The sequence below is a fragment of the Ochlerotatus camptorhynchus genome, unplaced genomic scaffold (assembly GCF_037179485.1).
Source record: "Ochlerotatus camptorhynchus isolate MF236.1 unplaced genomic scaffold, CSIRO-AGI_Acam_v1.1 ptg000434l, whole genome shotgun sequence".
Classification (NCBI taxonomy): domain Eukaryota; kingdom Metazoa; phylum Arthropoda; class Insecta; order Diptera; family Culicidae; genus Ochlerotatus; species Ochlerotatus camptorhynchus.
Window position 1 is genome coordinate 4,659,068 of NW_027040920.1, and position 12,081 is coordinate 4,671,148.

Here is a 12,081-nt window from a genome sequence, read left to right on the forward strand (position 1 = left end):
GATGAGAGATTTTTTGCATGCATTTGCATGGTACTATTCTGGAGGTATCCAACAATTCAAATGGCGTCTCTCAGATAATTCTCTTGACTAACGTGACTCAGAAATTATACCAAAGACGTTCAGGTGATCAGATCTGATCAGATCAGCTCTAAAAAAAAATCTTTGGATTTTTTTTCAATACTTCAGGATGATCAAGTATTATTCTGAAGATCCTCAACTGTCCAAAAATTTAAATAACGTCTCTCAGAGATTCTCTCGTTATATCAGCTGTCTCAGAAATTATTGCAAAGACCTTCAGGTGCTCACAGGTATCCAAACACACACAGAAAACAAGGGACAACCCTATGGGGTTGTACGCAATAGTGACGTAGGACTACGTGGTCTTATATAATAAATGTCATTTTTTAACTGCAGCAGGAGCTTGTGTTTTGTGTAGGAATAGGAATTTGAGCGGGGTTCTCTCTGTTTATACTTTTTATAGACGGCCCACAGCGACTGACGAAGAGCTACTGATGCCGATCAATAGCTGTGCAGCTTCTTCCTCTTTCTATGGATGCGCATGTGGGCTGCAGCTCACTGCTTGCAGGCAGCCTTTTCATTGGGTACTGGAGAACACCACCACTCACCACGCGGTGATTGAATAAACACCATTTGGTGTAACCGGATGGAATTTAACTTTGAAATCTGTGTTAGGAAAATTACTTTTCGCAGGCAATTGGTGATAATTTTAATTATCATAACAACAGTTGAACATTTGTGCAATTTACAGAAGTGACAAGTCTTAGTTTTAACAGATTCGTAGAAAAAATATCGACATTACCGTCGGGTAGGGGACGTCTTACCCTACCACATGGTGATGTTGATTTGCGTGGGTGAACCTTGACTTTCAAGACATCATCGAAAGAAGTCATTTTTTACAAAAGCTGTTATGCCTTAATTCTAGCTCTATCATGATATGGGGACTGACATCCGATTGATGACCTTGACAAATTTCCGAACCGAATGACATCTCCAGCTTCACGGAAGTACTCTACGACACTGAAACACTATCCATCCCAAGGACTAGTAGCGTACCCGGGCGAAAAGCCCTACGTTGGTGGAACGAGGATACCAAATGTGCGGTAAAAGCGCGACGCAAAGCCTCACGCCGGCTTAAGCGCCTAGCCTTAGACGTTCCTGGTAGGGAGGCGAGGCGAAGGTCTACCGAGAACGCCATCTCTCGTGCAGACAGGTGATCCGTGACGCAAAGCGATCCAGCTGGATGGATTTCCTGGATTCAATCGACGAATCCCAATCGTCGAGCGACTTGTGGAATCGCGTCAACGCTCTGAGTGGCAAGCGGAGGTCTACTCCACCTACTATCCAAGCTCATGGCACCACGATCTCAGAACCGAAGGACATCGCTGACAATTTAGGGAACTATTTTGCCGGCCTGTCCGCTGTCAGTGGCTTTTTCGTCCAGCGCGTCAAACCTTCCACAAGCAGCATTCGTGACCTGCGAATTCCACCCGATGTCCCTTCCCTCCCGATCAACGATGCTCTTACCTTCCGGGAGCTTCAGTTTGCCCTCGGCAGCAGTACTGGTAAATCTGCCGGGCCGGACGAGATTGAATACCCGGTGTTCAAAAACCTCTCCCTCGACGGAAAAACGAGGCTACTCGCCCTCTTCAACGACCTATGGCTCAATGACTCGTATCCGGACCTCTGGAAACAAAGCCTGGTAGTGCCCATTCCGAAGAACAACGCGGCGAGTGGAGAAGCCTCCTCCTTTAGGCCGATTGCGCTCACTTGCTGCGCGGCAAAAGTGATGGAGAGAATGGTAAATCGTCGACTTAGGCAGTTCCTGGAGTCTAACAGTCTCCTTGACGAACGGCAGCATGCATTCCGGCAAGGACATGGCTCCTCCACTTACTTTGCAGCCCTCGGGAATGTACTCAAGGAAGCCCAGGACAATGGTCACCATGCGGAGTTAGTATCCCTTGATATTTCAAAGGCGTTCAACAGGACGTGGACGCCTGGCGTCATCAGGCAGCTCTTCGGCTGGGGCCTCAAAGGCCACATCACGCACTTTGTATGGAATTTCCTCCTTGATCGTACCTTCCAGGTGACTGTCGGGAACACTCGATCGGATCCGTTCCCCGAGGAAACTGGAGTGCCCCAGGGATCCGTCATTGCGGTTACGCTATTCCTGGTGACAATGAACGGGGTGTTCAGCCGACTGCCCAAGAACGTGCACGTAATCGTCTATGCCGATGACATACTCATCGTCGTAACGGGACGAACGACTAAACGGACCAGGAATATTGCCCAAGCAGCTGTCTCCGCCGTCAGCAGGTGGGCGCTTTCTGTTGGTTTCCAGCTCTCCGCTCCAAAGAGTGTACGGTGCTATATCTGCCACTCGGGCCATCTGATTCAGGGACCACCGGTCACCATCCAGGACCATCCAATTCCGCTTAAGAAAACAGTACGTGTTTTGGGGTAGTTCTGGATCGGACTCTAAGTTTCGACCAGCACTTCAGATCGGTGAAAGAAAACTGTCGTAGCCGCATCAACATCGTCAGGACAATCTCCCGCCCGCACCGCTCCAGTAGCTGCGAGATCCGCCTTCGTGTCGCCCGGGCTGTTATCGACAGTCGACTTTTCTACGGCATTGAAATTACCTGCTTAGCCACCGAGAAGCTGAACCGCATCCTCGCTCCGGTATACAATACCTACGTACGCATCGTATCCGAACTTCCACGCCTGCAGACGCTGCTTGTGTGGAAATCGGAGTCCTCCCTTTCCGCTATCGATCCGCTGCAGCTACTACTACGAAAGCCGCTGCCCTCGCTGCTAAGACATCCGGGAATGATAGGGTCTTTCTCCTCAACGCGGGGAACAGAGCCCTCCTCACTGCAGCCAACCTTGACCTCCCCCCGGTGGCCAGGGTCCACTGACATGGAGAGAAAAGTTGGCGATCTAACGTTATCAAAATAGATAAGCGGATTAAGAGAGGATTCCAAGCCGGAGATAACTCTGTAGCGTTGAGGCGTTCAGTTGCAGAACTTCTTGGGTCGGTCTATCCGGGGCACGTTCATCGCTTTACGGACGGATCGCGATCACGGGCTGGAGTGGGACTCGGAGTGGCAGGACCAAACTCCGCAACAAGTCAAAATCTACCGGAGGAGTGTTCCGTTTTTTCCGCAGAAGCCGCTGCTATTCTTGATGCAGCCATCACTCCTGCAGATCAACCGATCCTTGTGCTAACGGACTCACACAGCGTCATCCAGGCGCTGGAGGCCGAAGCTCCGAGCCACCCCTGGATACAAGCCATTACACGATATACCCCACCCTCAACCGTTTTTACGTGGATTCCCGGGCACTGCGGTGTTCCTGGAAATGAGGCTGCGGACAGGCTGGCGAGATCCGGTCCATCTGGTCCCCACTTCACCAGGAACGTACCACTCCTAGACGTCAAGCGTTGGATCGCGAATATTATCATGGAAGCCTGGCAGGAGGAATGGTTTCAGTCGCGGACCACTTTCCTGAGAAAGATCAAAGAAACCGTACGACCCTGGCTAGACAGCCACAAGTACAAGGACCAACGGATCATTTCAAGACTCCGGACCGGCCATGCGAGGATTTCCCACAATTTTGGTGGGACACCCTTCCACAAGGTTTTTCCAATCTGCAGCATCCCTGCCTCGGTGGAACACGTGCTGTGTGTCTGCCCAGAGTTTCAGAGGCTACGCGAACAACACCGACTCCCAGAGAACATCATGCTTTCTTGAAGGACGCCCACCTGTACAACCAAATCTAGCACTCTCGTCGTTGGCTGCGCTGTCCGTGTTCTTCCACCTTCCTATTTTCCTGCCGTCGGGGTATCTCTGCCGGACTGGGGCACTGTCTCTTACGGCCATTCTTGATAGCTCGCTGCTTGCGGGGGGCGGCGAGCCCCTGTCCACACGATGTGCTTTATCGAAAAGATCCTTGTCGAAAACCTTCATCTTCCACTTCCGGTTGTAAGTTCTCGTTCTCCGTACTGCCACAGTTATTCCGTTGGCCAATGTCGTATCGCCTGATAGTCGCTATGAGTATATGGTTCACACACTTTCCATTTTCATTCACTCTTCATTTGCCACGAGCGACGAATTGCAGAAAGTGACGTCGATAATGGATTCCCAGCCATCTCTGCGAAAAGTTCTGCTGGTGCCTTCGTGGGACAACCTAGCTTCCAGCTTTGCCAGAACTTCCAGTAGACTTTGCCCTCTTGCGTTCGAACATCTGCTTCCTAACTCCAGTTCCCAAGCATTGAAGTCTCCTCCGATGACTACCGGTCTTCGTCCGATCAGCTCTTCGGTAAGTTCATCCAGCATCTCGTCGAACTGCTCCATCGTCTATCTAGGGGGTGCGTGACAGCTGCATATAAAGATTGGCGATCACGAAACCTTTGTATGAGCTCGCAACCACTTCTTGAATAGGGTATATGCCCATAACTTGTATTGCAGCCATCCCAGCTCTATCCGCCGCTCAGTTACGGGAGGAACTCGATACGGTTCAGCAATAATTAAAACAGTGCTCTTTGTTTCCGTTGTCGACTGTCACAACAGTTGCTGTACAGTGTCACAATGATTGAGATTTATTTCGGTAACCTCCAGGCTAGGCATTTGAAGCCTACCGTCGTATGATCGTTTCCGTCATCTTTTTTGCCAAGCATGCACCTCGGTTGCTTCGTGCAGCCTTATGCAATGTGACCATTCTCTCCGGCTTTCCTGCACAGATCAGATCTGTCATGACCATTCTAGTTCCTGGCCTGGTGACCGAAACCCATGCACTTGAAGCATCGTTTCAATTGCTTGGTAACCCGAGAAGTGGTTTTTAGCGAGCACACTGACCACCTTACCTTGACTTTGCCCGTCTGGAACAGTTTGTTCGCAGCAAATGTCGATAGCCGTATCACCGCCGTTTGCATGCCACTGTACGCCTTGCTCATTCGGATGGATATTGGGACATTTCCAAGATCATAGTGCAACTTCAATGCACTTCTAAGCTCCTCTTCCGTAGTGATCTCGTCCAGATCCCTGCACTCGACCAGTGGAATAGAGCTCTTAAGCTCGCCCTTTCGCCAAGAGACTTTTCGACGATCTCCTTGAAGGCTGAGGTCTTGCTCGAAAGATCCTTCATCAGTTCAAAGAGCATCTCGCCTTTCTGGGTGCGCCTGGTTTTCACCACATTCTCTCCTAGTTCCTTCAACTTCAGATCCCTCCAACCTTCCGGATGAGTGCTGCGTACGTCGTTTTGTCCTTTGCTTCGGCGATTCCTTTCCTGGTGTTTCACTTTTCCTTTTCTCCGAGCGTGGATTTCAAGGTCCCTTCGAGGTCTCCTGTGCTTCAGTCGTTACTTTCTCGTTGGCCTCGATCAATGCCCTTTCGGCATTCTCGGTTATCGTCCTCAGCGCATTCTATTCACGTTCGGCAGCAATAATGGTCAGGCATGGAAAATTATTTACAGTCAAGATTCCTATAGTACAGATTCGTTCTTGCCGGATTCCTATGGTACGGTTTCCTCTGGATTCCTATATTACGGTCGATCCGGCATTAACGAATACACGTAGCATATGGGATTTGAGCTAATTAGGACCAAACACTGATTGTACGGCAATTTGAAGAGATAACTTTCTGATGTGTTTGGAGAAGTTGTTAAGCAGATAGTTGGTCATCTTTTGGGAATAGTCAGTTACCGGTAAGTCACAAGATTGGTCCTGTGGAAGATCCGGAACATCCGTGAAGTGGTCATTTTATGAAACTGATCCTAAAGCTCAGCGTTTTTTTTCTGATCTACTCAAAGACGTCTTATCAGAATGAATTTGGAGTTGTGACTAGAATATGGAGAATACGGGATGGCCCACCGGAAGATCCGGAACATCCATAAAAGTGGTTAATTCATGAAACCGATCCTAGAATTCCGCGGTTTTGTCGTAATCACTTATAGGCGTCTTGTCAGAATGAATTCAGAGTTGTGACCAGAAAATGGACCCTGGGGGGCTCGCTACTAAACGTCTATGAGCGGCTTCGAAAAAAATCGCGGAGCTCTAGGATTAGTTTCATGAATTTACCACTTTTACGCATTTTCCGGGTCTTCCGGAGGATCATATTCGTAACTTTCCGGATGCCAAATGTTCCCAAAAGGTGGCAAATTTTCTGTTTAATAACTTTTCAGAAGACATCAGGAAGTTATCTCTTCAAATTACCCTACAATAAGCGTTTGTCCCCAATTAGCTCTATTTCCATATGCTACGTGTATTCATTAATGCGGCCCCTATTAACCGAACTATAGGAATATTGACTGTACATTTATTTCATGCATTCATTTACATCCATTTGCCTATAACTTTTTTCATTAACAGAATTCCGTAGAACAATGAATGCAGCTTTTGTAGGCTTTGATATTAACTGTTGTCCACAAATCAAATCTGTATATCTTATGAATGATGAATCAGAGTGAACAGAACCCACCATTGTTTTTCATTGAAAACAATAACAAGCTCTTACACTCTAGTTCGTCATGCATAACAGATACAGATTGGGGTTTTCGACTAAATGCTTCATACATTATTAAGCGGAATTCTTTGCTGAATAAAAGTTAGAGGCAAATGGATGTAAGTGAATGTAAATGATTTTCCATTACTGCACACTTAGAAAAATTGGTGTAAATTAAGTTGCTCTGAGACTGACATATGCTAGAGTCAATTTTGACATAAATTGAGTCATTTGCTCAATCAAACGTATTTTCGAACTTTTCAGTACCGGAGCACTTAATTTTACATAACATGTTTGTTTACGTCTCATCCTTTATGTCAAAGATGGATTCCGTCACGTGTAAGATTAGGTATTTCTAAGTTTGTGATCACTGATTTGATACCCGTCACCATTTCCTTTATTGCCTGACCTCCAACATTGTGGTCTTCCCAAGCTGCAGTCCTTTTTGGGGTGTGCTACTGCTAAATTTCGCTGTGATCATCTGGCTTAGCATAAGACCTAGCTGTCCTTGGAGTCCTTGCTGCTCACCTTGGGGCTTACTGCTGCTGCTGGAACTCGATGTGACCACCAGGTTCAACATCCCGCTCCTTGCGAATACGTTCACTCCTCTGTTTTCACGGTGTTTTTCTACACTACAAGTCGCTAATACATCCCAAGATGGGCACTTTTACTGGAAAAATCACTTACATACACTTTTCCGTTCTTCCACTGAATAAAATCTCATCAGATGAATGTCATGCAAATTAGACCAAAACATTGTTAGTGCGAAGACTTTGGGTAACAAAGGATGAGAAAAGACAAAAAATTGAGAAACGTGTTTCTCGGCAACCATCAAACTGAATTGGACTCAAAACCTCCAAACGAAACCCAAGCAGCACACTTCCATCGAAATAAGTTGCTGCAAGTTGATTGTGACTGGAATAAGTTGCACACAAGTTGCCACAATTTTTCAGTGACAAGTGTGCTGCTAGGGAGGGATAGATGGTTTTTAGAACGCCATTGAGTTTTTTGGAATGGGTAAACTTGTTCCGGAGATATGGCTGGAATCGATCAGTTCCAGGCCAACTGACGAATCGATTTTAGTTTTTTTTCTCTCGAATTCCATGAAACTTCGCATAATTGTTCACTAGGGGCAATGAACCACATTTTTTGCAGGAATTCAGCTATTTTGGCTTTCGACTAAATATTTAAAGAGATGTGTTTGCGTTGGACCATTTTTGCATTAGTATAATCTTTTGGCAAGTACAATCATACTATATGGCCAGGGACTGGGAGTCGAACCCAACCGCATTCAGCGTGGTATTGCTTTTAACCTGCGCATTTGCCTGCCAGCATCGGTAGTGGAATTTTTTTCACCTTAGAAAATAAAACTCATTCCAAATGATTGCTTATTTACAAGAAGCATTCTAGACATATTTCTGCAGGCGATCAAAATTGAAATAGTTCTCATCCGCAAAACCGTATCCTAAATCCTCATTTACACCCTCACTCGGTTTCCTTGCAGCGCTCATGTTTGCGACCAAAGTATTATTTAATGATTATTTCTGTTGAATCGCTCTTTTGGCTTTGTCCTGCTGGTTCGATTCGGACTACATAGCAACTAACATCTGTGAATACCCGTCCATTAACATCGTCGTTGAATGAGTCTTTGTTCCGAAAGGCGAAACTCACACAAAACATTCAATTTAAACGAACTCCGCTGTTCCCACTGCCGCCATTGGCCAATGATGGTTATTAGTCATTCCAATTTCTGACGAGACTAGAGACGAGTCGAGTAGGTAGGATCTACGCTTCGGGCATCCAACCAAGCCAAGCCAAAGTCCCACACAATCCAACAGAGGTGAAGATACCACTTTGCGCCTATTTGGCATATACAGACGAAGGCTCGCTACTAATGCTGCTTGGGAAACCGAAACCAGAAAGGAAACAGTAGTAGTTCGCAGCGCTCCCCCCTCATCATCATACAAAACACAAAGCGAAGAAAGTTTTATCGCTGTGATTAATCCCGAGCCGGCCGTTTTCAGCTTCGTTTTCCGGCTACTGCTCGCCTGCGTGTGGCTGCCGTCCAACAGCTCTCCGGGACCGGAAATCAAAGAGTCTGAGTCCGAGTTGGGAAACTTTCGTCAACTTATCTAGTGGGCCTTGATAATGATGATGGTGATGCTGCCTACTTCCAACTACCCACACAGTGATGGGTCAGAGGCAAATATTTGCACTGGAACAACTGAGATGACTTTCGGAGTCGACCCCCTGTGCTATGGATTTAGACATTGGCAATAAGGTTTTCGGCGGCACATAGTTGGAGAAGTTGTTTCGGTCATGAATCAACGAAAATAACAATCGCATGGCCTGTCGTTGTTTGGCTATACGGTGGGCACCGTGATTGACCATTGGGAGTTTGTACTGCCATGGGACGAGTTAAACAAATTGCTTGTCATGATTGAAGCAACAGTTAGTTCGGAATGGCCTAGATTGAAATCTGACATGAATTCTGGATGTTTTAATTTGTTCATTGTTTTGATATTTAATATTACCTCCTGACTAGAGCACCGTTGATTGGCATTAAATAAGTTTACTGTTGTCAATGTCAATTTCGTGACGAAATCGATTTTGATCAATATTCAATGTGCTACGCTACGTATCCATAAAATTTGACACTTAATCCTATCACGTTGAAAGAATGCCACATTTTAGCTCGGGAAAATCTCTCAATCTATGATAATCGCTCAATCCGGTGTCCTGTGTTCAACCGGGCGATGCCGAAAGAAAAGGGGTATCGATGCGGTATGAGTTTTCCCATAACATAAACCGTATCAAAAAAAAAGTCAGCTTTCATGCCAAACCAGACAAGCGTCGCCGGTTGAATATAGCTGCCAAAAACAAACCCCTCCATTGTGGAGGTTTCAATGCACTGGACTGAGTCTATCCCAGTTTGCAACAAGTTCTTTTTTATGGAGATGTTAAACCCCTGTTCGGTCTGTTTTCTAGGAATTTCATTCATATATTATCCGGTGTGTTTCATCCCACCACCTGTTAATTGCCCTGAAATGAAACCGAGCCAGCTGTCAACTACTGTTGTTGTTTGCCATGGGAAGCTGCCAAAAGTGATTATCCTTTATTAGATAGCGATTTAATGCCCGGGTGGTTGATGCGGTTGACGTCTTGGCAGGCATTTTGATTGACTCTGTGTTGATGCTGCTGTTGATGTTCACACGAGCTCATACAGACAAGCTATGATGAGCGATTGCCATCCTCATCGCTCCGCTCACGCTCCACCCTCTCTCTCGCTCCGTTCATTGTCAACTACATATTAAATCAATTTAGGCTTGGTGCGTTGAATAATTTAATAATCACTAACTATATCTATCCTGTTCTTCTCCATTCACAGTTAGCGCCACAATGTCAACAGCCAAACGGCTGGTGCTATCGCTAAGAGGTCGCAAGGAATCTCAGAGCACCGCGGGCACATCTTCCACCCGATTAGTATCCTCGGCCAACAGCACTTCGCCCGGCCACGAACTCGACGAGATTGCGGTGGTCTCCGGGGTCGCTGAGTCGAGTCACGTCTCCTACGGTAGCCTCTCGCTCGGTCAAACCAATGGACCACGCTACATACCAGGTGAGTTGTCTTTCAGTTAGCTCTTCAAGTGGATGACTGATTCTTTATGAAATGTGATATAATTAATTACGACTTCTATTCTTGGGAAAACAGTTGGCAGTAGAGCAGTTGGCAAATGACGAATCGATCAGACACGACCTTCTCCGATTTGCATGAAACTTCGCTCAATTGTTTGCAGTCATGCACAATTTTGATAAAACTGGGCCATTTTGAATATTGAGCAGATCCACGCCAACTGACGAATCGATTTTATTTTTCCCTCTCCGACTCCCATAGCATTTGTCATAATTGTCCACTAGAGGCAATGATTGTGCCAGAATTCGGCTATTTTGACTAAAGCTTAATTTTCTAAAATGGCGTATTCGAAATTTTAAAATAAATCATAGCACTAAAGCGGCTCATCTATTCGAAATGACGTCTGAGACAAAGTTGTGGGAAAATGGATTGACTTTTCTGAATAAAAAAACACACACTGAAAAATAAATCCAAAATTTCCGTTAATCTTTAAAAATTTTATAACAAAAAAGTTCATTTTTAAGATGTTAAAAATTATGTTTATTCAATTAAAAAATGCAATCTTTTCTGATATTGGACGCAATGGACACTTCAAAATTGACCAATATCGTATATCACCATGAATCCGTACAAATTTCAAACTTTTTTTTTTCTCTCAAATAATTTTTATTGTTTGTATGCAGAAAACATATTTTTTAGTTCAGGAAATCGTTTACGTGATGCTTCACCAGGGTGGATCACTTGTTTTTCAATAGGGCTGTCCAAAAACCGTACATTTGGGCAAAAACCAAATGTTTGCACCACATTTATCTAAAAATAATTTGGAGAATGAGATATATAGATATGCTCTTGAGCAACACTGTTATTTTATTTCCATTCGTAACTCGAATTTTATGTATAATACTTTCCTAGGGTGGTTCATTTATTTGTCATGTGGGGTATATATTGACCAATTCCACGCCAAATCGGTCAGTCACCAAACTTGACTATCTTCGATCTGGATGATACTTGGCACATATTTTCAGCATGATAGACCAAGTATTTTCCGCAGGAGAGGAGACCCTTTTGACTCAAGGGTAATTTTTGAAAAGGGCCTATGTGTTTTTGCACACATACTTTAAAAAAAAAATTAGTTCGAAAACAGTTGATTGTAGAAAAAAAATTTACTAAGAAGGAGTTGTAGGAAACTAATAACGCTTTATAAAAAAAAATACACGGAATTTTTTTTTTCGTTCTTTTACAAAAAAATTAGAAATAAACCTCAAAATTCGAATAACAAAAAAAAAACGTATTTTTGATTTTTTTTTATATTTTTTTAATAAAAACTTGAATAGAAAGCAGAAGTTTTGAAAACAACTTCAGGATGGACAAACTTTTAATAAAAAAGTTTTTCTAAGAGCAACTTTTGAGGCATTTTTGAAACTTTCATTATTTACGGCATAATGTTCAGTTTGATGTCAGTATAAGATTATAAAAATCATTTCAAACGATAGTGCTCATATCGATAAACTTCCTTAATGTAACCGTTTTCGAGATATTTCAAATTTACTTTCATCATAATCAATTTTTTGTAGAAAATATGCCCTTTTTCATAAGTCATACGTGATTGTCCATCAAATATGATAAGTTTTGCAAGATATGCATGTACTTACCTTCAACTTACCCTTGCACCAATAGACTATTGGAAAATTGGTTTTAAAATTATAAGATAAATAAGATAAATAAATGAAATACCCATGCGTTTTTATTTGCATCTTACTTTTATTACTTTCGATCGTCTTTAATAATAATAATTTGTACATAAACCTTTTCGTTGGATATATTTTTATTTGATGAACTTTTGATTGGCATGTTTTTATATGTTATGAATGGTGCGTTCTTCGTCATTCGAAAATAGTTTCGCTGATATTTTATTTTCTTGTACCTGGG

General features: G+C 44.0%; 1 protein-coding gene across 1 annotated transcript in view; it reads left to right on the plus strand.

Annotated features, from left to right (window-relative positions):
* LOC135711676 (cyclic nucleotide-gated cation channel alpha-3) overlaps positions 1-12,081 on the plus strand; it is a 484,096-nt gene that overhangs the window by 174,054 nt on the left and 297,961 nt on the right. The window contains exon 3 of the mRNA XM_065234596.1: positions 9,907-10,137. Coding sequence (XP_065090668.1) covers positions 9,918-10,137 — 220 coding nt within the window. The 5' untranslated portion in view covers positions 9,907-9,917. The remainder of the gene's footprint in view (positions 1-9,906; positions 10,138-12,081) is intronic.